General features: G+C 46.4%; 1 protein-coding gene across 3 annotated transcripts in view; it reads right to left on the bottom strand.

The window, feature by feature from the left end:
* Nucleotides 1–15,644, bottom strand: part of GALNT15 (polypeptide N-acetylgalactosaminyltransferase 15) — a 70,593-nt gene extending 54,949 nt beyond the window's left edge. For all 3 annotated transcript variants that reach the window (XM_032143709.2, XM_032143711.2, XM_032143708.2), the window contains exon 1: nucleotides 14,307–15,644. In XM_032143709.2, coding sequence (XP_031999600.1) covers nucleotides 14,307–14,851 — 545 coding nt within the window. In that variant the 5' untranslated portion in view covers nucleotides 14,852–15,644. The remainder of the gene's footprint in view (nucleotides 1–14,306) is intronic.
* Nucleotides 15,645–26,051: the final 10,407 nt, after the last annotated feature.

The raw sequence follows: 26,051 nt of genomic DNA, 5'->3' as shown, positions 1-26,051 counted from the left end.
AGGAATTTTTGTGTTTTACGAACAGATATAACTTCTGTCCTCATAGTGAGAGAGAAGATGGTGAACTGATGGATGGGCAAGGAGTGTGAGTGGGATAAACTTAACAGGCTGCTAAGAGATGTTAAAGGCCAAATGGGTTCTTGAAAGCCATTACAAGGCTATGGGGGATGTCCCCCCAAGCTGTGGAGGCAGGTCTCCTGGCATCAGCTCAGAAAGAATCCTTCTCCTCTCTCAGGGAAAGAAACTCACGCAGTCTTCAAGACATAAACCGACAGCTGTGGTTTGTTCTGCAACTGCAGAACTGCCTGGAGACCAGAGCTAAAAATCACCATGGAAATAATCTGGTGTTTCAGAGGAGGACCAGCACCGGCTCTGAGTGGACCCAGCCTGCGGTTTGTGAGAAGGCCCAGCACCCACAACATGGCTTGGAGTGCGGAACTAAATATTATAACCCCAAATTTGACAAAGTCTTGTGTCTCAGGGCCTGTTAGATGCTTTTAAGAAGAGCCAGGGATTGTTTTGTTTCTGTTCTAGTGGGCTGGAGGGGGAGCCTGAGGATGGTGCAGACTGTGTAGCTCCCAGACACCAGTGGAAGGGAGGGATACCAACTACATGTACAGCCTTATGTCGGTCCATGGTCATCATCCCAGGATGGGCTTCATCAGCCTGTGGGCAGCACAGTCATGCAGGGATGGGCAAATGGGATGAGTCCTGTCTGCCTGTAGTTCCCGGTGGCAGCACAGAACCAACTAGGAGGGTGTGGCAAGCAAATAGAGTCCCTGAGAGCAGCCAAACTGCAACTCCATTCACCTTGGTAAACTTGCTCAAAAATGTGTTAGTTCAGCTGGTGTTATATCAAGTGGATAAAAGGTGAAGTTTTGGCATTGGCTTCAAATTCCAGTCTGTCCTTATGTGACCTGGGCAAGTACCATAAGCTCTCTGAGAACTATCCTTGCTTTCAACAGTCTCCAGACCAACAGACTCAGTCATACTTCAGTCAGTAATTCTCATTTCCCACAATCTTTTTGACTCCGTTAATCCATCGTGAACATACAATTTACTTACACTCATGTTGCTCATCTGTAAAATGGGGTTGTTAGAAGGATCAAATGAGCTAATACATTTGAAGTACTTATTCATAGTAAGAGCCCAAAAATGCTAGCTATTATTGATTCTTGCAAACCTCTCATGTGCCTAGATATCTCTCTAGCTTCAATTTCTTCATCTATACAATGAGGATAACAAGTAGGGTCACTTTAAAGGGCTATGTAAAATGTTGTGTGCTTTGTCCATAGCAGGCTTTCAATAACTGGAAGCTGTTACTATTTCTCAGGTAGGAATGTGCTGACTGGCTTCTGGTATTGTCTGAACATGTCTCTGAGGATGTCCTTCAACACAGCAGAGGAACTGGGCTGGTATTCTGGAAATAACAATCACTGATATTTGTAGGATATTCCCATGCATTATCTCATTTACTCCTCATCTCAACCACTAGGGCTGGTGCATTGCCCAACACCAGTGGGTGCCATGCTCAGAGATCACCATGCACTGGTGTCTCTTGAAGTTACGCAACATGGTGGTGCTCTTCACCTCATGGATTACAGGTAAAGGAGGCCAGGTGGGTGATTGGAGTTCAGCTAGATCCCCTGCTGGACCTAATCTCCCTAGAACCCTGGCCTAAGAGCAAAATGTTTCCTGTGATTCAGGGTGCCACTGGGAGCAAAGCTCTCCAATCTCCTTGCTCATCCAGTGGCTTTGGTGGCTTCCTTTTGTTGTTGTTGTTGTTGTTGTTGTTGTATTGTTAAAATGCAGGATGACTTCCCTTCAGGAGGATAAAGCTTGTAATAGAAAGCATCCAACTCCTTAGCTGATGTGAGTGTGTAAGTTTTGGGAGATGCTGAGGAGACAATAAGAAATGGTCCAGATGGTATGGCCCTACTCACCCATGTTTGGGAGCCCTGGGCTCCTCATGTCACCATGAGGACCTTGGAGAGGGAGGACACAAGGAGGGAGGTAGAAGTGAGGACAGAGAGGGAAACGGTGCTATGGACCTGTCATCTGCTTTGCAATCCATCCACTCTTCCTCCCTGCCTCCCACCCAACCTTACAGAGCTTCAGGCAGTAAGGAATGAGGGGTGGGTAGACCAGAACTAGGAAGAGGGTTTGAGCAGCAATTCAGAGAAGCCACTGGAAACCTAGGAAGCTGGCTAAGGTCCAGCCAACAAAGATCTTTGAAAGGTCCTGAACTGCATCTACACCATCCCCTCCTAGTGCTCCAACCCCTTTGTTCAGGTTTGAAGGGAGCATAAGCTCAAATGCCAGCCAGGGAGATGTGACTCTGGCCCTGTGGGTGCTTCAGTGAGCCAGAGACCACATGGCCCACCTAAAAGGAACAGCTGACGTTACTGGGAGGAAATTTAGTCCAGTTTTGCCACATCTTCCTGATTTTCAGAAAAAGCCAGAAACCTGAATTGTTTCTGGGAAATCTCTTAATTTTTAAATGTTGGCCACTAATCCAACATTTTTAAATAAAACTGCGTGGCCAAACAAACATGTCTGTGATGGGACACGACCTATGGCTGCCATTTTGTGCCAACTGAGTTCCTGTAACTTCTCGATTCCACCACTGGGCAAGACTCCTCTTCCTTCACCCACAGGCAACACTTTGCCTTCTGTGATTCTTTTCCTCTGAGGCGCCCCCTTGCAAGTGTGTACAGCCTGAGTCAGGATAACAGTCTGGGGGGAAGAGCGTGAAGCTAGATGTGCTAGGAGATGTGCCACGTGCCCTGGACGAAGACCTTCCGTCAGGCTCAGACCTCTGAATCCCCCTTGAGGGAATGAAGATAAGGGGCCTTGGACAAGTCTGTCACTTCTTTCCTCTGCAACCTAGTTCCCACATCTGACACTGAGGGATTCACTGTGTAATATCTAAAGATCCTTCCACCTTTGAGTCTGTGATTTGTTTTCACTGGGGGAGAATGGAGGAATAGGGTAGCACCTGTGATGCAGGCGTCTTATTAATATTTATCATAGCCACCACTTCATGAGGATTCCTATGTACCAGGTGCTGTGCTTTAGCAGCATGAATTATTACAAGAATTATTACATTAATCCTCCCAAATGCCCTTTGAAATAGGAATTTTCATGTGTGCAAAGATGGTCACAACATATCTGTTCACCGTGTTTTTTTATAATGTGAGTCAACCACTCTTTACATCAAGAAATGGAATCTATTTCTTCAGCCCCTAAGTCTGGCTGGTCTTGTGCCTTCCTTAGACCAATAGAATGTACTAGAAGTGACATTCGAGAACTCCCAAGATTAAGCCTTAAGGCCTTCCACTTGCTGTCATGAGATGCCACGTAATGAAACCAACGTAGCCTAATAGAGGATTAGAGACTGCTTGAAGAAAAACTAAAGTGCCCCAGCTGAGGACCAGCATCAGCTGCCAGGTCTGACAGCGAGGCCATCTTAGTATTCAGTGTACTCAGCCGCCCTCTGACTGCAGCCACAGGGGTGAACCCAGGGGAGATCAGCAGAAGAACTGCCTGGCTGAGTCTGGTCCAAATTATAGAACCATAACATAGAAATGGTTACTGTTTGAAATCACTAATTTTTTTTTTTTTTTTTTTTTGAGACAGAGTCTAGTTCTGTCACCCAGGCTGGAGTGCAGTGGCATTATCTTAGCTCACTGCAACCTCCACCTCCCAGGATCAAGCGATTCTCCCACCTCAGCCTCCTGAGTAGCTGGGATTACAGGCGTGCACCACCATGCCTGGCTAATTTTTGTATTTTTTGTAGAGACGGGGTTTCACCATATTGGTCAGGCTGGTCTTGAACTCCTGACCTTGTGATCCACCCGCCTTGGCCTCCCAAAGTGCTGGGATTACAGGAGTGAGCCACCACACCCGGCCTGAAATCACTAATGTTTTAATAATATTTTTATTGAGATATAATTCACATACCATAATGTCCACCCTTATAAAGTGTACAATTCCATGGATTCAAGTATAAAGGTGTGCAGCCATCACCACTATCTAATTTGAGAACGTTTTCAACACCCCACCCCCCAAAACCTACTACCCATTGGCAGTCACTTCCCACTGCTCCCGCAACTACTGCAGCCCGTGGCAACCACTAACCTACTTTCAATCTTTACAGACTTGCCTACTTTGGACACTTCATATGAATGAAATGACATAACATGTGGCCTTTTGTGACTGATTTCTTTCACTTAGCATAATGTTTTCAAGCTTCATCATGTTGTAGTCTATATCAGTACTTCATTTCTTTTTACTGCCTAATATTTCATTGTTTGAATATACCACATTTTATTTGTCCATTCATCAGTTGATAGACATTGGGGTTGCTCCTATTTTGACTTATATTATGACTATGAATATTCCTGTATAAGTTTTTGTGTGAATATGTTTTTAATTTTCTTGAGTATATACCTAGGACTGGTATTACTGGCCACATGATAGCTCCATGTTTAACACATTGGGGAACTGCCAAACTGTTTTCCAAAGCAGTTGCACCATTTTACAGTCCCACCAGCAATGTGTGAGGGTTCCAATTTCGCCACATCCTTGTCAGCACTTGCACTTGCACTGCCTTTTACTTCAGCCATCCTAGTGGGGGTAAAATGGCATCTCATTGTGGTTTTGATTTGTATTTTCCTACTGACTAATGATTTGAACATCTTTTCATGTGCTGTTGACCATTTTTATGTCTTCTTTGAAGAAATGTCTATTCAAATCCTGTGCCCATTTTAAAATGGAGTGTTTTGTTGTTTAATTGTTGGGTTGTAAGGGTTCTTTTTGTATTTTGGATACAAATCTCTTATCCAATATAGGACTTACAAACATTTTCTTCTACTCTTGGATTGTCTTTTTCACTTTCTTGATGACATCTTTTGAAGCACCAAAGTTTTAAAAATACCTATTTTTTAAAATCTACTAAGTTTTGATAAGGTGCGTTATAGAGCACTAAATCATGGACAAACTTTCCCATTTTTAAGATGAGGAAACTAGAGCCCAGAGAGCTTAAGTGACTTGTTTAAGTTACACAGCAAATAGCTGATAGTATACTGCTATTATCTGTCTGTCTGTCTATCTATCTATCTATCTATCTATCTATCATCTATCTATCACCATCTTGGACTACAGTGTGAGCAGAATGTTCTGGATTCAGAGTCATAAAGGGACAATGATGGAAGGTTATTTGAAAAACATGCGATCCATCAGTTCCTCCACACATTCTTCACTGTCTACGCTGATTCCTTAAGGTCTTCGAAAGGCAACTTACTTGACCCCTCGGTCTTGGCTGCCTTACAAATGTGCTTACAGGGAGTCGTGCTTGTCATCGCACTCTCAGCTTTCATCAGGCGACAATGAAAGAATCACTTTTAGGAAACCCACTCTCCATTACCGAGGGAACCTATCGAGGATGTTGTTCCCCCTGTCGCTTGCTATCCACACTTTGATGCTTTGGAAGAAAAGTCCTTGCAGATATAAGTGCCACAAAATACTTTCCTTCATCTGAGCAACTGGTGTGCTTCCTCCTCATGAAGAATACAAATAAGAATATCATCTTTTTTTATTTTTCAGTGTGGCTGCCAGGAAGCTCAGAGTAAGGAAATAGGATAATTATTCATTGAGGAGGCTCTAAACAGGCCTGCCTATCTTCATTCTGATTTTCTCTTTAATCTTCACCTTCCATCTCTCTATCAAGTCATTTAACAGATATATGTGTTAGGACTGAAAGATGAATGAAATAGACATGATGCCTGAAGCACAGTCTGTGGTGCCCCTGCCCATATCCTCTTGGGCCATCTCATTATAATACAGGACGGCCCAACTTCTAATGGCCCTAGGGCTGTCTCTGGCTGACCAGTGTGATTTCCCCAGTCAGAGCATCCCCAGAGAACTGGAAAATTAACCCCTACCCCACCCCAGTGAGCTGTGCTCAGCCAGTGATTGAAAAGAGTTGGTTTATTAAATACCCAGCACCCTCACCCCTAAGGGCAGAGGGTAGGAAGCACTGAGATGCATGCATGTTCTACACTGTCTCCAAGGGCTGAGCTCCAGCTGCCCACAGAGGTAGCTGCCTTGAACACATGCCTCTCTCAGGCATCTCTGCTCCACTTTCCTGAGCCCTTACCTGTGCTTCTTGGGATAACCTGCAAAATAAAGCCTTCTTTCAGGATCTTCTTTAGGGGAAACCTAAACTAAGATAGCCCCTAATGGCATGGAGTTTATATCTTATTAAACATAACCAAATCATTATTCAACAGCTGTAGTGAAACGTTCTGGAGGTAGGGACGTGAAATCAAAGCCAAGACCTGAAGGGTGGGTAGGACACAGCCCAGAGAGAGAGTGCAGGTGGGGAATGAATGGCATGCCTGGCAGGTGTCACAGCCTCTGCTAAGGCCCAGAGGTGGGAAGGGGCTGGCATGTACCAGGAACCGAAGGAAAGACATTCATAGCATTGCTGAGCCAACCAATGAGGCAGGGCATGGCAAAGGCTCTTGAACATCATAAAGCAAGGCCCCAAGTGACTAGGGACTTATGCAGAGGATCCAGGAAGAAATACATGTTTTTATTGTTAAATAATGAGGCTAACTTCTCTGCTTCAACAAAATATCCGGTGAATATTTTACTATCTTGGTTTGTATGTGTCGCTCAAGTGTCCAAAACCTCACCCCTGACCTCCTTTGTTCATCCTCTGAGTGGGAGCAATGGGACAGGAACGACCAAGGGCTTTGGAATCAAATCAACCTGGGCTTAATCCCTAATTAGCCAACACACGGATGTTGATACCTTTCTCCAGCCCAGGGGTGTGTCCTGGACTGAAAGGGATAATCTTAGCCTAAGAGAGCTGTTCTGCAGGCTAGCTTTATATCTTCACACTCCGAGATCAGAGGAGTCTGGTGTCTTGTGTTTACATACAGATGCACACCCTCTTTTCATGCAGCTCCAGGATCCCCTGTGAACTTGGAAAAATGCATTTGGATGATGGCTCTGAAGAGAATGAGTCACAGCATTGCACCAGATGGCCTGGCTGTAGTACTGACTCTCTTCCCTCCTTCCTCTTGCCTGGCCAGAGTAGAAAGTTTTCTGCCAGGTTTCCTAAAGCTGTTTTGGGGATACTGACTCCCCGTTCCTATCAAATCAGTGGAGGCTCCCCACTCGGGTAGGCTTCTCTATCTCAGCCCTGATCCCACTGATGTACCAGCCTGTTTGCTTGTCTGCATCCCCCAGTGCACCCCAAGCTTCTTGGGGTTGGGGCTGGGTATTGCTTACCTTCTTACTTCTGATAGTTGTTAAATAAATATTTGTTCACTGAAGGAAGGAAGACACTGAACTTGTTCTCAGGAAGTGTGTAAGCTGGTTGTCAAGATTAACAGGGGAGTAATCCCACAGAGCCAAGTTCCTCCATTATAAGAAAATCCTAGCTTGCCTGTAATTGGTGGCACTTATCTTGAGAACACCATACCAACTTCTAGGCCAGGCCTGAGGCTGCTAGGGCTGGGACACAGCCTGGAGCTGAGGCCTTGGAGGAATGGATGAAGAAGCTTGCAGACAAGAGAGATGGGTGGAAAGGGCTGGAGTCTGCAGTGGAGGCTGATGCTGCCAGCCTGTCATTCTCCATCAGTGGACAGAGGTCACAAGGTACATGCCATTCCCTTCTCTTTGTGTGGGTTCTCCAAAGTCCCACAGCTCACTTCTAGGGGGTTCAGGGGATCCTTGAACAGGATCACCCAGGGATCCTGTTAAAATAGAGATTTCTTCTAGTAGGTTTAAGTGGGGTCTGAAGGGTCTGCATTTCTGAGGCTGCAGGTCTGAGGACCACACTGTGAGTGGCACTGGAGTAAATAACATCAATTCCTCCCACCCCAGGACAAGGTGAAGATTAACCACGTCTAATCTAACCCCCAAGGCCAGCTGGGTTTGTCCTGAAGTGCAGAGTAAGACCCTACCACACTTGTTACCATGAGTGCGATTGACCCAAAAAAGGACGCTATGTAATTAGCTCTGTCTACACTGCAACCCCACTGCGGGGTAAGGGATCCAGAGTGGAGGTCCAGAGGAGGTACTGCCTCTGCTGCGGCCACTGTGGACTCGAGGGCTGGAAGCTTGGTGTTTGTGGCGTCCCTTCATGACTTGGACAGCCAGGCCCCATAAGCACCACTCACACTGCCCATACTGGGTTGTCTTCCCTCTCTTGTCAGGGGAATTGAGCTAAGTTCCAGCCCCAGGTCTCAAGCCCAGCTTGTTCCTGTTCTTGTCCCTCATCCCGAAGGGCACGTCTACTCTCTTGGATTTATTGATGCCCTGTCAGCTGCCTCATTCCTCTTTTGCAGGCCAGGCTATCACAGCCAACAAGGGGTGTGGGGAGTCATCTTGGGGTGAATCACGGCCTGGCAGGACAGAGTCTTCGCAGGGAACTGAGTGGACCCTGCGTAGATTGCAACACCATCTTCTACTTGACAACAAAGCAGCAGCCAAGGCGATTCTCCCGCCCCTGCCCTTCCCTCTGACCCCTTGCCCATTATGGCCTCTGGGGCAGGAAGTGGGGAACAAAGGAGAAGATACCCCTCCCAGCTCTCCCCACCAGCTGTGAAGAGCCATTGACCACCTGGGGCCTTGCAGCCCGGCTGCACCATAAAACCACCTGGGGAGTTTTAAGCTCTTGGTGCCCAGGCCTCACCCCAGACCAACTAAATAGAAATCCTTGGAAGTGGAGCACGAGTATGAATAGTTTTTAAGACTTTCCGGGTAATTCCAATATACCTGCACATTTATGATGATTTAGCAGCCTCCAGGGCCAGAAAATAACTTTTCAGTCAGAGAAAGGACAGCAATATGGTATCCACAGCTCCATTTTTCTCCATCTCTCCAACTTAACTCCTAGGCCATTTACTCAAGAATATGATAAGGGTAACTTCTGTTTGGACTTAATACACAAGGAAAATCATCACACATTGTATGTCATTTTCTCTACAACCTTATGCACGGGTGTTATTATTATCCCATTTTACAGTTGAGGAACTGAGGCTCAGAGAGGTTGAGTGACTTGTACAAGGTCACACAGTAACAGGTGGTACCAGGATTCAACCCCAGGTCCACAACTGTTTAATCACAGCTATGGGTACATAAACCAGGGAAACACAGGCTGAACCATAAAGGCAAGTTAAAAGCAGCTAGCACACAGCCAGCTACCGCTGAGCTGACATTTATGTTTAAGGACAAACCACCGGGGCCATGAGGTAGCCTGTTCCTCTCTGCTGTCTTCTCTATTTTCTGACCCTAGTATTGCTTCCTACGTGGAAGCTTCCCAAACTCTACCAGCTCTCTACTCGCTTTCTCTATCAGTAGTTCCCCAGACTATCCAGCATCAGCTTAAAAAAATTCCGATTACTGGGCTCCAACTCAGAACTCTGAAGCATTGCCAGTGAGGGGGTCTGAACATCTATGTCTTTAACAAGCAATACAGTGGGGTTGGGTGTGCACATACTTTTGGGAAGTCGTGGTGTAACTCCTCGCTGTTGAAAAATGCGCTCTGTGGGCCAGCAGTGCTGGTGCCACCTTGGAGTGCCTTTGATAGAAATGGAGCACCTGAGGCTGCCCTCCTGACCTGCTGAATTTGACTGCATTTTACCAGGATGCCTAGATGATTCACATGCACCTTAAAGTTTGAGGAGCACTGCTCTGGCCAGTCTGTTTGGCATAAAGAGTGTGCCTTAGAGCAGAGGTTCTCAAAGTGTCTCTGGATTGGGAGCAGCAGCAGCAGTACCAGGAGTTTGCAGAAATGCAGATATTGAGCCCCACCTCACACCCACTGAATCAGAAACTACAGGAATGGAGGCCAGGAACCTGTGTTTTTAACAAGCCCACTAGCTGTTCTGATACACGCTCAAGTTCAGCCCTAGATGTAGATTACAAAGCACTGGCTCACACAGCAGCCTCTTTGATCCTAGGAACCCATTGCCCCTGCACTGGATACCAGGATGATCGAAGGAGAGCTGGGGCCTGGAAGAACTTTGAAAACCATCCGTGCTACAGGAGGCTAAATGGGCAGGGCTTGTTCCTCCCACCCCTTCTTTGACAGCAGCTTGGAAGGGCTGAGTTAATCCCGTTCCTGTTTGTGGTTCCATCATCATCATGGGCTCTTCTCTATTTTGCCTGAGTATTCATTCAGTTTTATCCCCACCTCTGCCCCGAGGACCCTCCCTTTCCCACAGTACAACCATTTCATTGAGTTTGTTCTGTTCCTGTAAAGAATGGATTGGTTAGTGTGCCTGGATTCACATTTCCCCTAATGATACAGTGCTGTAGGCTGCTTTCTGTGCCTTACTTTTTCACTCGGCAGGGGATTTTTAAGGTCTCCCTTCATTGTTGAATGTACCCAGAGTCTGTTGCTTCTAACTCAGGCTGAGTATCTCATAGGGTGCACCCAGCTCCTCCTGCCCTGTGATGAGACATCCAGGTGGCTTCCAGCTCCTCAGCACCATCAAGGATGCTGTGATAAGCATTTCCCCAAGTGTCTCCCCATGGACCCGTGTGAGTTCTCCCCATTTTAAGATGAAAACACTTCCAGCCCATGTGACTTGCCCAATCTCTGGTCTGGAGAGTGGCAGATTGCAAAGTGTAGTGTGGTGGTTAAGAGTATGACTTTGGTGTCAGACTCACCTGGTCAGATAACCTGGCACCAATCCCTCCATCTTTCTGTGCCTCAGTTTCCTCATCCATGAAATGAAACCTACCTTAGAGGTTTTCTATGAAGAGTTGAAAACAAAAACCACTGAGCAGAGCCTCTAGCACACAGTAAGTGCTGAATAAATGTTCACTATAATTTTGCCTCTCTTTTCAGAGACTGTCTTTTGACCTCTTTTCCACTGATATTTTTCTTTTTTGCTCTTGCATCATTGGTAATTTTCCCCAAATGCCACCTATTCAAACTGACCTCCAGAAATGACCCTAGAGGTACTCAGAAAAAGTCCTGTGGCCTGGGCAGCGGGGGAAAGGACAACAGGCAGAGCTAGTTTGCGCGTTTGGGTGTAGGAACTGGGCCAGAGGGGCTTGTCTGGGTTAGGAGTCAAGGATGGAATTGCAAGAGGATGTGTGGCTGGCGATAGCACGGGGTGCGCTACAGCCCGAGGCACGGGCTCCTGATGTCCTAGCGTTCTGCTGGTCCTGGTGGGAAAGCAGCGGTGCAGGGCCCGCATACAGCAGGTGCTTAATATATGGCTGTTTCTCTTCTGTGTTGTATTGTGGCCCAGATTTAAAGGGGTAGGAGCCGAAGAGTCCTGTCACCCTGGGGGGAGGGCGGAGATCGTTTGCCTTGCTTTGCAGGGACTCTCTTGTGTATGCAGGCGAGGAATCCAGTTAAAGGAAGGCGCCAGAGCTTGAACCGCAGACTGGAGAGGGGAGTCTGCGGCCAAGGCCTGGGCTGCGCAGGCCGCGCGCCCCAGCCGGGGCCAGCAGAGGGCGCTGAGCACCTCCGCACAAAGCTGGCGGCCGTTCCGTGAGAACCCTGGCAAGCTGGGGATTGGAGAATCCAATCCCTTCGCAGGGGTTGAGGAGTTTCCTCCCGACTGCCTGGGACCTTCAGTGCTAAAATCTGGGAAGTCTCAGGCAAGTCAAGATGAGTTGGTTACTCTGGCTGGAAGAAGCAACCACTGAAGTGTTGCACACACACATAAACACACGTGCACATCAAACACACACAGCACAAAATGTATCCAGACTTGCACCACGCACCTCACAGTGCACATCACACACTCATGAACATCACGCTACATGCATAACATACACAATATGCTTGCACACATACACATGTATCACTCACACCACACATGTATAATATACATGCAACACACAAAGAATACATACGCACGCATGTACCACAAAAACATGTAAAACAAACACTACACCACACACAGGCACAGTACATGCACAGTACATATGCACATCACACCACATGCACAAGATACACAATACACATGTATTACACCTATGCATACTACACACACAGCACACACAAATACGTGCACAGCACACACACCACAAAATTTACCTGCAATTGTGCCACATACAACATATCCATGCACTTTATACCACATGCATAATAAACACAACACACTTGTACATGTATGCATATCCCATTCACACAATGCATTTATAACACAATGCACCACAGAAGCACATCATACACAAGAAACACAGTCGCAACACAATACCTGTGCACACATGCACCACATAAACATATGCAAAACAAATAGCAAACTGCAGCACACACCCAGATGAACAATGCATGTGGCATCACCCCAATACACAATACATATATGAACCATGCACATAATACATGCACATTAACACACATGCACACAAGACAACACATTGCACAATGTATACCTGTGCATATCATACCACATACACAAAGTAACATGCACCAAGCATATAGGCACCACATAATGCAGTATGTGCATGTACTACACACACATGCGTGACATCCATTTAATACACATAATGCAATGCACACATAACACAGAGAATATATACAACACACATGCACAAACACACATATAACATGACCCACAAATATGCATATTCACTGCACATTTGCACTATGCAACACACAGTCACACACACATACCACTTTGGTAGCCACAGACCCTCTTGTTTCAGGCAATATTATTTCTTATTGGCAAAAAGAGGATGCTCATTCTTGCTCCAGGCCAATGAAAAATGTGTCAAAAAACTTGAAAACTATATGTTTGTTCATTCAGCAATCACTTCTTTACTGCATGTTGGGCTTTGGGATGTACAATACAAACTCAGTCCTGACCTTCTAAGAGGCTCACAGCATAGCAGGGAAAGCAGGCATTCGACTGATAAATACATCAATGATCATTTGGCTTTAGTTGTCGTAAGTGCTATGAATTAAAACTCCAGGGTGCAAGGAGGGCACAAAACTAGAATGGGGTGAGAATTTCCTGAAAACTGCTTTTAAAGGTAAGGCTTGAAAATAGTGTAGCGGGGTTGAAATGGAAGTAGGGTGAGGTGAGTGAGGCACCTGGGGCACACAATTTAAGGAGATGTTCACTCCTGGCCACTGACCCTGCAATTGCATGCCCTTGAGTGTGAGTGGCTGAGCAGCCAGGCTGAGGGGAACTAGATCAGGGATCTGAGGAGTGTGTGGCCCTGCTTCCAACTGCTGCTCTGCACAAATGTTTGCTTTCCAGGAAACTCTCCAGGCTCTGGGAGGAGCAATGGCCTATAGGAAAAGGGACCTAAATCACCAAACTAAAACTGACCAGCTGCTTTGCTCCCTGGATGCTGGTAACCAAGGCTCCCTCCTCAATGGCCAGCCGTGGTGACAGTAAGGGAGCAGGGGGTGTGGAGGATGGGCCAGCATCTCCCTGGGCACAGCTCTGCACATCACCTACACTTCTCGGCTTACCTCCTGGGGCTGCGGCTGCCCTGGCAGGGTAAATTGCAGTCAGCACAGTATTCTGGCTCTCAGGCACTGGACCCGTTTCCTTAGTCTAGTGGCCCAAGGAGGGTGGCATGGAGTGGTGGGTCAGGCAGACTGGAGCTCACATGCCTGCATTCAAATCCCGACTTTGTTACCTACTAGCAGCGTGACTGGGAAAGCAACTTTGCCTTGTTTTCATACCTATAGAATAAGCATGATGATACTACTAGCACCCATCTTGCAGAGCTGAGGACTTTCCAGGACTTTATGAGTTAATACATTAAAAGCTTGTAAAGTAAATCCAGACACATGGGAAGAGCCCCCTAAATGTAAACTGCAATTGTTATTTTGATCCAAACTAAAAGCAAACACTAACAATAACCCTAAAATCAAAATGTAGTGGAGTCAGAGGGTTAGAACTGGAGAATGTCTGCTCTAACCTCCCTTCTGTGTTATAGAAATAAAGCCATTTGACCTAAAGACGGGAGAACTAGAACCCAGGACGGACAAGAGAATGAACAAGCAGGAGTCCTCACTTTCTGCTCTCTAGGACAATGGTTCTCACCTGAAGGGCTTGTTCATACAGATCACTGGACCCCACCCAGGGTTTCTTGTTTGGCAGGTCTGGGATGGGGTCTGAGAATCTGCATTTCTGAGAACCCACCAGTGCCCAGGGGATGCTGACGCTGCTGGCCCAGGTACTGCATCTTGAAAAGCACTTGCTCTAAGGACAGGAGAGGCAGGGTACAGAAAGTTTGCATCCCCGAGTTTGCTACCACTTGATCATGCTCTGGGATCAGGGAAGGGAAAACAAGGGCTTACTTACAGCGGGTGCCGCACCTCGGGCAGAGCCCTCTGGAGGGGGATGCGGGCACTGAGTGCCTCCTGGAGGCCACGTGGATCCAGGCTGAATGGGGTCAGCTCCTCTTCTTCAGACACCTCCCCGTCCTCCTCATCCGCCCCCCAGTCCCTCTTTGGGGCTTCCTCATCCTGCCTCCTGTTTGGCTGCTTGATGAGGCGGTAGCTGCCACCTCTCCTGCCCTGGCTCTGGTTCCTTATGGCCCGGGGTAAGGCCACGGCCACCAGCAGCTGATCCTCCCGCAGTGAGATAAAGGGTGGCAGGCCCTCCAGAGGGCTGTACTCTTCGCCCTCATCCTCAGCCTCCAGTACCCAATCCTGGGATTCCCCAAAGTCCAAGCGGTACCTGGCTTCAGGGCTGTGCTTGCTGGCTTGGGCTGTGACAGTCTGGTGCAGGGTGTGCGGGGGAGGGTGCAACATCACCACCATCATCAGGACACATCCCAGCATCAGGAGCAGCAGGAGGAATTGGAGTCTGCATGGTCTCTGCCTGTATCGCTTCCTTAGGAGCATGTTGCCGGAACTTTCCAAATGCAACAGGTCATGTTCAAGTTCGCTTTCTCCCGCTCCAGGCTCCTTCAGCTTGCAGCAGAACCTGGGTTGCTCGTTCCACCTGGAAGTTTTTCTGCCAGTCACTTAACCTGCTCCTGACATTTGCCAACAGCGTGTGTAAAACCTGCTTCCACTTACAATCAGAAAACCACAGGACCCAAGTTTCACCCCAAGTCCTCTCTGAATGGATTTCTTTAATTGCCTTCTGAAAGCCCATTCACAGGGACTTCAAATTGAATTGCTTCCCTCCCTTTACCCCGGTTTTCTCCTTGGGAGAAAAATAATGATTCCATTCTGCTCAGGTGTTTCTTTCCCCCTTTGCATAAATAGGTTGCTATGAGGTATCTGGGATCAGCTGGTGGGTTCTCAGTCAAGCAGGGCTGACAGCCGTCCCTCTTTGGACGCTTCCAGTCAGGTCAGATCAACAGATGTAAAGCCGGCAGGCAGTGCCTGGTTTCCTTTCACACATAGCTCCACTCAGCCGAGAGCCCTCTGCCAGACACAACCCAGAGCCAAGCATGCGCCTCACTCCTGGTCCTAATGCCCTCACTGTTCCCAGGCTTTGCACAACTCGGCGTCGTCACTACTAGAGCCAAATCAAAACAGGAATATCCCAAGAATTCAGAAGGAAAGAATAATACCCTCTGATTCAGAAAGGCTGTGTGTGTGGCATAGATGCAAGGAGCTGCAGCTGTCTGTTTGCAACCTCAGCCTCCAACGGGGGATCCGCCAAATTAGCTTGGACTCTCCTTCTCTTCCTGGGGACCACTGTCCCTGTCCTCCTGAAAATGAGGGAGCTAAGGGAGATGATCTTGCAAGTCCCTTCTTCTCCCACAAGAGCAGCTGAATGCCTGCTCTACCCTGGCCACCGAGGGGGACACTGGAAGAGGAGTGGCATGCCCTTTCCATCATAAAGCTTCCTTCATTTAACCAACACATAATTAATGAACACACGGCTATGTGCCAAAATTGTTCTGGGAACTGGAAGTAGAGCAATGAATAACACAGACAAAAATGTGTGTCTCATGGAGCTTGCATTCTAGTGAGAGATACAATTAAAACTATCCACTGGGTCAGATGGTGATGAGGATGAAGGCAAAAAAGCAGAGCAGGGATGGGGCTGGAGAGCATGGGCTGGGCTTGGGAATGGACATTGAGTGGTGGAGAAAGGTTTCATGGAAGAGTTAAGATTTGTGTAAAGGAGAGGGCTGCACAGCTATCTGAGGTTGAGTGTTCGGGGCAGACAGCAAGATAAATGTGAAGGTTCCAAGGCAAGAGTATGCTGGCATGTCTGAGGAACAGCAAAAGGCCAGCATGGCTGAAGCAAAGAGAGCAGGGTGGAGCCAGATGGGAAGTGGAATAAGAGAGGCAAGGGGGCGGGGGACAGGAGGACCATGCAGGACACCCCCTGGTTGCATTGAAGGAACTTTGGCTTTTCCTCTGAGTGAGACAGGAGCCCTTAGAGGAGAGACACAATCTGACTTGGGTTTTAACTGGATCATTCTGGCTGCTGGGTTGAGACTAATCAGTGGGGGGCAAAAAGCAGGAGCAGGGAGACCAACCAAGAAGTTCTTGGCTGGCACTAAGTGGCATCAGTGGTGGCAGGGGTCAGCTTGTGGATATACTTTAAGGAAGAACCTATAGGATTTGCTGATGAATTAATGACTAATGTGAGAGGAAGAGAAGAGTCAAGATGAGTTCAAATTTTTGGTCTGAGTAGTTGGAAGAATAGAGTTGCCATTAACCAAGATGGGGAAGGAGAGAAGGTGGAAGGAGATGAATACATGCCAGTGGCTTGATTTGGAACATGTGACATTTGAGATGTCCTTTAGACAGCTAAGAGGAGATGAAGTGAAGGCAGCAGGATATAGGATAGCTGAAGGTCAGGGGGAGGTCTGGCCTGCATATACAAAGCTGGACTCCAGCAGCACTCAGATAGTTTTTGAAGCCATAAGACCTGAGATTACTGAGGGAGTGAGGGAGGCAGAAGGGAGAAGAGAATCCAGCATGCTCAGTTTTCGGGCTTCTGGCTTGAACAGGTTGAAGGATAGCTGACAATCACCATGAGCTGTGTTTCTTCTGATGGCTGTAAAGCAGCCATGCTGTCTGCAACCAAGAGTGGAGGGGGAAAAACTGCCATTGGGGAAATCTGCAATGAACTTGCTCATTGTTTTTGTCTTTATTTTGATCTTAGAATGTCAGCTAAAATGTTCATGGAAAAAAATGTTTTGCCTTTTGACTCAGTTGTTTCTTCCAGTGTGTGTGGTGTGTCTGTGCACATACATATGCACAAGCATGTATATAAATGTGTTTTCATGAAGTCAGAGGTGAAATAGTGGGTTACGTGTGGTTGTTCTCCTGGAATCCCATTGTAATGCCCCAGTGGACAGTGCTTAGCAATTTCTGGATTGAATTGTGTCTTCCAAATCTCAAATCAGGGCGTATTGCCAGGTGGGGATACTGTGTCATTTCCAAATTCAAGAGGCAGATACCCTGGGAGATGTAGTTCAGAATTTCTGGGGACATTTTGAGGTTAATGAGGATGAAGGATTAGAAGGTTTCAAATCCAGGAGGCCTTCAGAAAACTGAGTGTGCAGAGTCATCATCTTCCACTTATCTCCATCCATATGGCTCATATCTTCATTTTTGTGTTCACTCCAATGTCATGTATTTAGTGAAGGCTTCGTGGACCCACCATTCTACATTGAAACCCCTCGTCGACATGGGGCTTTCTTTGAGAATCTCTGTGGCTCTTCTCAACACCTGGAAAATTAAAATACTAAGGTGTTTATTGTCTGTTTCTCCACCCACTCCCATAAAATGTAAGCTCCACAAGGGCAGGGCTTTTGTTTGATTGTTCACTGCTGTTTTTCCAGAGCACACAAAGCACGTTGTTCCACTCCCCAGGCTTTTGCTGCTGTCCCTGCCAGCTTTGCTGCCAGTTCCTCCCATCCCCTACCATCACCTGGTAGATAAGGCCCAGACCTTGCTCCTTCCTCCTCTCTTTCTCACCCTTGCTCCTATCATGGGTTGAATCATGTCCTCCAAAATTACACTGAAGCCCTGCCTCTGCTGGGGAGCCTGTGAAGGGGCCTTGAGAGGAAATAGGATCTTTGTAGATTATCAAGTTAAAAGAAGGTCGTTAGGGTGGGCCCTAATCTAATATGACTGGTATTCTTACAAAATGGGGACAATTGGGCAGAGACAGGCATACACAGAGAACATCATGTGAAGAAGAGGGCAGAGGCTGGGTGATGCATCTAAAAGCCAAGGAATATCAAAGATGGCCAGGAAACCACTGGTAGCTAGGAGAGACATGAAACAGACTGTCCTTCACAGTCCTAAGAACCAGCCTTGCCAACACCTTGATCATGGACTTCTCGTTGCTAGAACTGTGAGATCATACATTTCTATTATTTAAGTCACCCACTTGAGGGACTTTGTTATGGCAGCCACAGGAAACGGATACAGTTCCTGTTGCCCTCCCCACCCTCCCACCCTCCTCTGCCTTCTCTCAACTCTTGCTCTCACTCTGTCATTTCCATCTCTCCTTCTCCCATTCCATCTCTTTCCTTAACCTCTAGTGAGGTTAGGCATCACACTAACCTCCTCAGCCCAGGGGCTTGAGCTTGGCCTTCCCATGATGGAGACAGCCCATGAAAAAAGGCTCCCAAAAGAACTGGGGCTGGGTGACTCTGGCCTGGGATTCTTGGCTCCAGTTCAAGATAAACTAGATCTGGTGAAGTCCCAGATGCAGGCCATGGGTCTCTCCTGGGACTCAGAGCATTGTTGATCTAACCTCCAGGCTGTCTCAGTGCTCAGAGAGGTGAGATGATCAATACCGCAATTAGACCGCCACTGGGGTTTCTGTATGTTTCTCTCTTTAGCTTTTCATCTGTGTTTTCTCACAAGCCATGGCAGCTTTGATGTTAAAAAGTCTGCTATTTGCCTAGAAAAAGAATGAAATTTTTCTGTTCAGGTGGATGGCAGGTTAAAGTGCCAGAACAAAGCAGAGACTGAGAGTACTCATGAAAGGAACAGTAGACATCAGCTAGTGAAAAAAAAAAATTCTGCAAAGCAATAGCAGACCTGGCCCAAGCAATTCAAGAAGATGTCATCAACAGCCCAGTCGCTGTTCTTCCCATCTCAAGCTGAGGTGAAAAGAGCAAGAATAAGGGAAGCTGGAGAGGCAATTCCCCAAATAACTTAACCCCAGGCATTTTTTTGTTTGACTTGGTGCTATGGTTTGAATGTTTGTTCCTCCAAACTTCATGTTGAAATTTAATTCCCAGTGTTAGAGGTGGGGCCTAATGGGAGGTGTTTGGGTCATGAGGGTGGATCCCTCATGTATAGGTGAATTTCCTGCTTGGGGCAGAGGGGAGACGGGGTGAATGAGTTCTCACTCTGTTGGTTCCTGTGACATCTGGTTGTTAAAAAGAGGCTGGCATCACCCCCATTTCTTGCTTACTCCCTTTCTCGCCATGTAATCCCTGCAGGTGCAGGGTCCCCTTTGCCTTCCACCATGAATGGAAGCAGCTTGAGGTCCTCATCAGAAGCAGATGTTGGCACAAGCTTCTTGTACAGCCTGCAGAAGTGCAAGCCAAATAACTTCTTTATAAATTACCCAGCCTCAGATATTCCTGTACAGCAACACAAATGGACTGAGACAGCTATAACACACAGTGATGGCTGTTTGCTTTTTGGTCTCCCCCATTAGTGGTTGCTCCGTCTTTGTCTCTCTCACACTCAGCACAGTGCCTGGCCCGGCAACACGTGGTTGTCCAATAAATGACTCTCAGAGATGAGTGATATGATATACACTATGCATTATGCAATAAATAATTTCTTAACAACAAGGTAACACTCCGGGACCTCAGAAAGGGAAGAAGGGAAATGGATGGCATGCAACCACTTATTCAAATGACCAAGCCCAACTCCTCCCTTCCCTCAGGCTGCCCAAGGTAGCCTAGCCCACATCCTCACTCTCTCTTTCCTCTTTCATGATCTGGCTATGGATTTTATTGAGAAGGAACAGTGCTGCAGAGTAGGATCTTACTGTGTGTCTAAATGGCACAGAGGCAAGCATGGGCAGGGAATGGCTTTTACACAGGGCTAACATGGAGAGGCCTGGTGTCCGCAGTGCCTGAAGTGCCTTCTCTGTGCACAGCCATGACCAGCAGGGCCATCACTGAATGCAAGGGCATATTAATCCACTTTCACGCTGTTGATAAAGACATACTGGAGACTGGGAAGAAAAAGATGTTTAATGGACTTACAGTTCCACATGCCTGGGGAGGCCTCGTAATCATGGTGGAAGACAAGGAGAAGCAAGTCATGTCTTACATGGATGGCGGCAGGCAGAGAGAGAGAGCTTGTGCGGGAAACTCCTGCTTTTAAAACCATCAGATGTCATGAGACTCATTCACTATCATGAGAACAGCACAGGAAAGACCTACCCCCATAATTCAATCGCCTCTCACTGGGTTCCTCCCAGGACACATGGGAATTGTGGGAGTTACAATTCAAGATGAGATTTGGGTGGGGACACAGCCAAACCATATCAAAAGGTAACCAAGAACAAAGGTCCTTCTTAGGCCTTTCTCAGACTTACTGAGCCAGTATTTATGGGGGTGGGCCTGGGCTTCTATGTTTTAACAAGCCCTCTGAATGCTTCTAATGTATGCTAAGTTCTTAGAGCACTTGTGTAAAGAACACATCTCCCTTACATGACAAGAAAGGGGCCCACACTCAAGTTGCTTCTCTCTGGTCCCAGGATATGTTCTGCTTGGGTATGAGAAGGAAACAAAGGAGCTTTGTCCCATGTGTATGGAGGCCATAGGCTCAGATGTGCAAGGCAGGATGAAAGTTTTTATTTTTACTGTAAGTGAATTCATGAACCCCTTCTCCTTGGTAGTAAAACCAACATCAGGAGGTTCAAGGTTTCACCATTCACTTTCTCCCCAGGGCAAGGTCTACTTTGTGGGGGTCCGACAGGGCCCAGGCACCTGTCCTTGTCCTTGTCATCTACATCAGAGTCCTCTGAAAGGGCTCTGTCCCCATCTGGTCTCCAGACACTTCTCTGGAAAGGTTTTGCTACATCCACCTGCTCTCCATACCAAGGCCTTTGTGGGTCACAACTTCCGTGACATGCCCACATCCCTCTTCTTAGGGGAATGAGGGACTCTGTGAGGCCACCTTACACCCACCAGCCTAAACACCCAAGAGGCTTCTTCTGCTCCCACACCATGCTATTTGGTCTGGGATCTTGTCATTTCCCTGTGCTGTAAAAGATGGGGACACTATTGGGGGTTACTGTCATTTATCTCCCTATATCATTTCTGTCCTGGGATTTGGCTTAGCAGAGGAGTTTAGGATACTTTTCAGGGACCCACCAGAATCTAAAGTCTCTTTGCTTTCTCTTCAACAATTCCTCTCCCGGCATAGGGGACTTAAAAGATATATACACAAATTTAGAAATGTTCTAATTCCCAAAGAGATTGCAGCCGCCGTGGCAGATGCACTGCTCTCTATTCTCTCTGCCCCAGCTCTGAGTTCATGTGCAGCTGCAGATGGACAGTAACTGTGTGCAGAAATAGCTTCCCACCTCCGGGGCCTGCATCTCTCTGCCTGAGGGCTTCCCTAGCATGAGGTAGTGGCTCACCGTTCATGCAGAGCAGGCCAGAAGTGCTAGGGATTTAACTTCAGGAACAACTTCAATCCTTAAGAAAAGGAAACTGGTGGATAAATATTTCATTAGGTAATAGTAGGTAATAGTGAATAGGCTTGGTGGGACTATTCTGAGATAGAGTTTACATAATTCTCCAGAATTCCTAGGGTTCTAGGATTTCTAGAGTTCCTGGCAGGACCGAGGACCCAGTTGTCCACAGTGGTAACCTGTTCATCGTGCATCCTTTATTCACTGTCTCTTTCTTACTGTCCCCCACTCCATACTTGTACTTCTTGGGTTCTCTTCTAAATAAACTGTCTACATCCAAGCTTTTATCTCAGAGTTTGCTTTCAGGGGAACCCAAACTAAGACACAGGTATCAACCAACATAAATAATTTATCTCTTCTGTTTTATTTATACTTGTGGAGTAAATTAATTGGTGAAGTAAATAACTTCCTATGGTATTCAGCAAGATTATTTCTGCTTTTTTACATAAACCGGACTATGACAAGTTTTCTTATCTGTATTCTGTGTAGTAAAGTGTGTAATTATGTAATTAGTACTCTCTTAGATTTAAAGTCCTAACAGAAGTCAAACATTCTTCAGTATACTCTGTATTATGCCTAGAATAATATGCTAAAGAGTAAATTAAAGCCATACCTGACATTATAAAGTCAACCTATTCTAAAAACCCAGTTAATCCCAGTGACTCTAGCAGGATTCTAGAATTGATTCTAATCACTCAATTCTACTTTTTCTTCCAAGGACAGTTTTTCAGGAAACTACCTCTTTTGCTCAGTAGACTGCTCACTAATGCCAGGTGAGTGTCACACTTGGAGGGAGGTAATGACACTATGCTCACCCCATGTGGATCCAGCCTGCTAGGGCGATGGGGAGGCAAGAGCACCCCTAACAGTGCCTTCTGGAATGACCTAGATATGGACAATGGCCATGACCCAAATCAACATCTTCCTGAGCCTAGAAACAAAACTTCAGAAAGCTCCTGCCAGCTCCCAGAGGCAAATGTAATGGAAGAATGACTACCAAAAAATTTAGGTGGTGTGCCTTTCAATTTCATGTTGAGGACGCTCCAGGAGAAATTCTCTCCTTATTTCTTCCATCTTTTCAGCCATCAATGATTCTCTTGTTCTGCTGAACTAGAGACAAAAATTCTTATTGTAACCATCCTAAGGCTGGCCACATGAGCCCTCACTGGGTGATATGAGACACTGTCGATGCCATAGTCTCACTCTCAACAGACTCTGCTCAGGGAAACTCTGGCCCTTGCACAGAACAGGGAGGCTCTGTTGTTGCTCTTCAGGTATTCTTACCAATTTTTTATTTATGTCCTGATCTAGTGTTCTGAACCTCAAAAGCCAAGCATTCAATTCTGAGAGAATGCTATCAGCATTCTGCAATGCCATTCCTTTCTGGAAGCAATGAAGACCAGTAATGCCAGTTGTCAGAATAAGGAAAAGGCTAGGGTGCAGAAGAAATTATGACAAGAAAATATATAAGTACCTCAAAAATCTTATCCCCTCATTTGAGGTTCAGGTGTCTTTGAAGGTCTGAGAGGTTTAGGAGACACGTGCATCTCTGTCCTCCATTATCCCTCTAATTCTTAGAATAAAGGTCCTCTCCTGGTGTAGAAGGCAGGGTGAGTGCACCATCCTCTATGCTCAGATTAGAAAATATGTAGCCCGTGTGTATGTGTGTATGCGGGTGTGCATGTGTGCATGTGTGTGTTTGTGTGAGCACACATGTGCATCTGTAGCACACATTTGAAATAGGCTTTGCCAATAATTACACTGGCTGGAAGTAGGATTAAAGGGATTGAAAATGCCACTGAACTTTTGGGGCTATACCTGAAAAAAAAAATAACACAAGGCTTGGGATAGATTTTGAGTTATGATACCAATATACTGGGTTTTCAGTACCTATAAATATTCTTTTGGAAAAGCACTGTGAAGCCCTACTGGGTCTATTTATTATTGTGTTGTCTCCATTCATTCTGCAAATGTTTATTGAATTTCTACTATGTGCCAGGCATAGTGCTTAGCAAAGGAATAAAAAGATGAATAAGATACAGCCAGTAAGGCCCACAAATAATTATAGCCATATAATGTGCTGAGAGCAATCATAGAGATGTGTACAAGTATCTGGGTTAATATGTGAAAAATAAAATATAAATATCTGATATTTTTTCTAAGTCTTTGTTCAACAGAAGTTCAGTTACCTTTCCACCACTCCATAGGCTGTAAGAGCTTAGACAGCTGTGAGGGGTCTTATGTTTCTGGCATCTGCTGATGCTGTGACTTCAAAGGGGCTTTTTAGTAGAGTATCAATAATGAATTAAGCTAAATTTATTCCAACTTTGAGGTTGCCACTATCAAAGCTTCACATTTGGTTCCATTAGGTACACAGAGGGCTGAGATGGAATTTACAGTGGGAGACTTTGAGGCAGGAGGATAATCCTGCTATGGTTGATTAAGACTTTGTTTACAAGGATCTCCCATGGGGTCTGTGACCCATGGAAGGTGGATGTAGAAGGAAAATTTGTCTTCACCAGCTTATTTTAACCCTAGTGATCTGATCATATTGAGAGTTCCCTCCTTGCCAGGCTGGTTCTTGTACTTTTTGCAATGCAGGTTCAGAAAAATGGGTAAAGAGAGATTAAATTAAAGAGGCATGGGGAAAGGGGGAGAATTCTTATGTTGGGGTCAGTTCTCAGGTTCTATTTTGTTCTAGGAGAATCTGAATAATGAAAACCTGGAGAACAAAGAGAAGGAGGAAAAGGAAGAAGAGGAGGAGAAGCCATTATAGGAGAGGCTAAGTTGATTATATAATAAAGAGGTAAGAGGGAGGATGAAGAAGGAGAAAAACAAAGAACACCCTATGGACTGGGCATGTGAGGAAGAGAGTTCAAGCTTAGAGGGTGAGATGCTGTGAAAGAACTGTAGGGAAGAGAGAGTAAGATATGAGAGAAAGGAGATTTTAAGAGGGGTCCTTTTCTTCTACCCATCCATAGTAAAATACATTCTTCTCAAGTGTACATGGAATGTTCTCCAGGAGAGATTATACACTAAACCATTAAACAATCCTCAGTAACTCTAAAAGGATTTAAATTATACAAAGTGTGTTCTCCAGCCAAAATAGAATGAAATAGAAATCAATGCCAGAAAGAAATTTGAGTAATTCACAAATATTTGAGAAGTAAACAACATACTCGAAATAACTAATGGGCCAAAGAAGAAATCACATGAGAACCTAGAGAATACTTTGAAATAAAAGAAAATGAAGACACAACATGCTAAAAACTTATGGAATGTGGGAGCTTCCAAGATGGCTGAATAGGAACAGCTCCAGTCTACAGCTCCCAGTGTGAGCAATGCAGAAGATGGGTGATTTCTGCATTTCCAACTGAGGTACCGGGTTGATCTCACTGGGGCTTGTCAGACAGTGGGTGCAGGACAGTGGGTGCAGCCCATGGACTGTGAGCTGAAGCAGGACGAGGCATCGTGTTACCCAGGAACCACAAGGGGTCAGGGAATTCCCTTTCCTAGCCAAGGGAAGCCGTGACAGATGGCACCTGGAAAACTGAGTCACTCCCACCCTAATACTGCGCTTTTCCAATGGTCTTAGCAAACGGCACACCAGGAGATTATATCCCATGCCTGGCTCAGAGGGTCCCATGCCCACAGAGCCTTGCTCACTGCTAGCACACCAGTCTGAGATCGAACTGCAAGGCAGCAGCAAGGCTGGGGGAGGGGCATCTGCCATTACTGAGGCCTGAGTAGGTAAACAAAGCAGCAGAGAAGCTCAAACTGGGTGGAGCCCACTGCAGCTCAAGGAGGCCTGCCTGCCTCTGTAGACTCCACCTCTGGGAGCGGGGCATAGCTGAAAAAAAAGGCAGCAGAAACTTCTGCAGACTTAAATGTCCCTGTCTTACAGCTTTGAAGAGAGTAATGGTTCTCCCAGCATGGAGTTTGAGATCTGAGAATGGACAAACTGCCTCCTCAAATGCGTCCCTGACCCCCGAGAAGACTAACTGGGAGGCACCTCCCAGTAGGGGCCGACTGACACCTCATATGGCCACTGCCCCTCTGGGACGAAGCTTCCAGAGGAACGATCAGGCAGCAACATTTGCCATTCTGCAATATTTGCGGTTCTGCAGCCTCTGCTGGTGATACCCAGGCAAACGGTCTGGAGTGGACCTCCAGCAAACTCCAACAGACCTGCAGCTAAGTTTTCTGTTAGAAAGAAAACTAAAAAACAGAAAGGACATCCACACCAAAACCCCATCTGTACGTCACCATCATCAAAGACCAAAGGTAGATAAAACCACAAAGATGGGGACAAACCAGAGCAGAAAAGCTGAAAATTCTAAAAATCAGAGCACCTCTTCTCCTCCAAAGGAACACAGCTCCTCACCAGCAACAAAACAGAGCTGGATGGAGAATGACTTTGATGAGTTGAGAGAAGAAGGCTTCAGA

This window comes from Hylobates moloch, unplaced genomic scaffold, assembly GCF_009828535.3.
Source record: "Hylobates moloch isolate HMO894 unplaced genomic scaffold, HMol_V3 SCAFFOLD_22, whole genome shotgun sequence".
In the NCBI taxonomy this organism is placed as follows: domain Eukaryota; kingdom Metazoa; phylum Chordata; class Mammalia; order Primates; family Hylobatidae; genus Hylobates; species Hylobates moloch.
The sequence above is the reverse complement of the archived record's forward strand: the minus strand, read 5'-3'. Positions and strand labels throughout refer to the sequence as shown.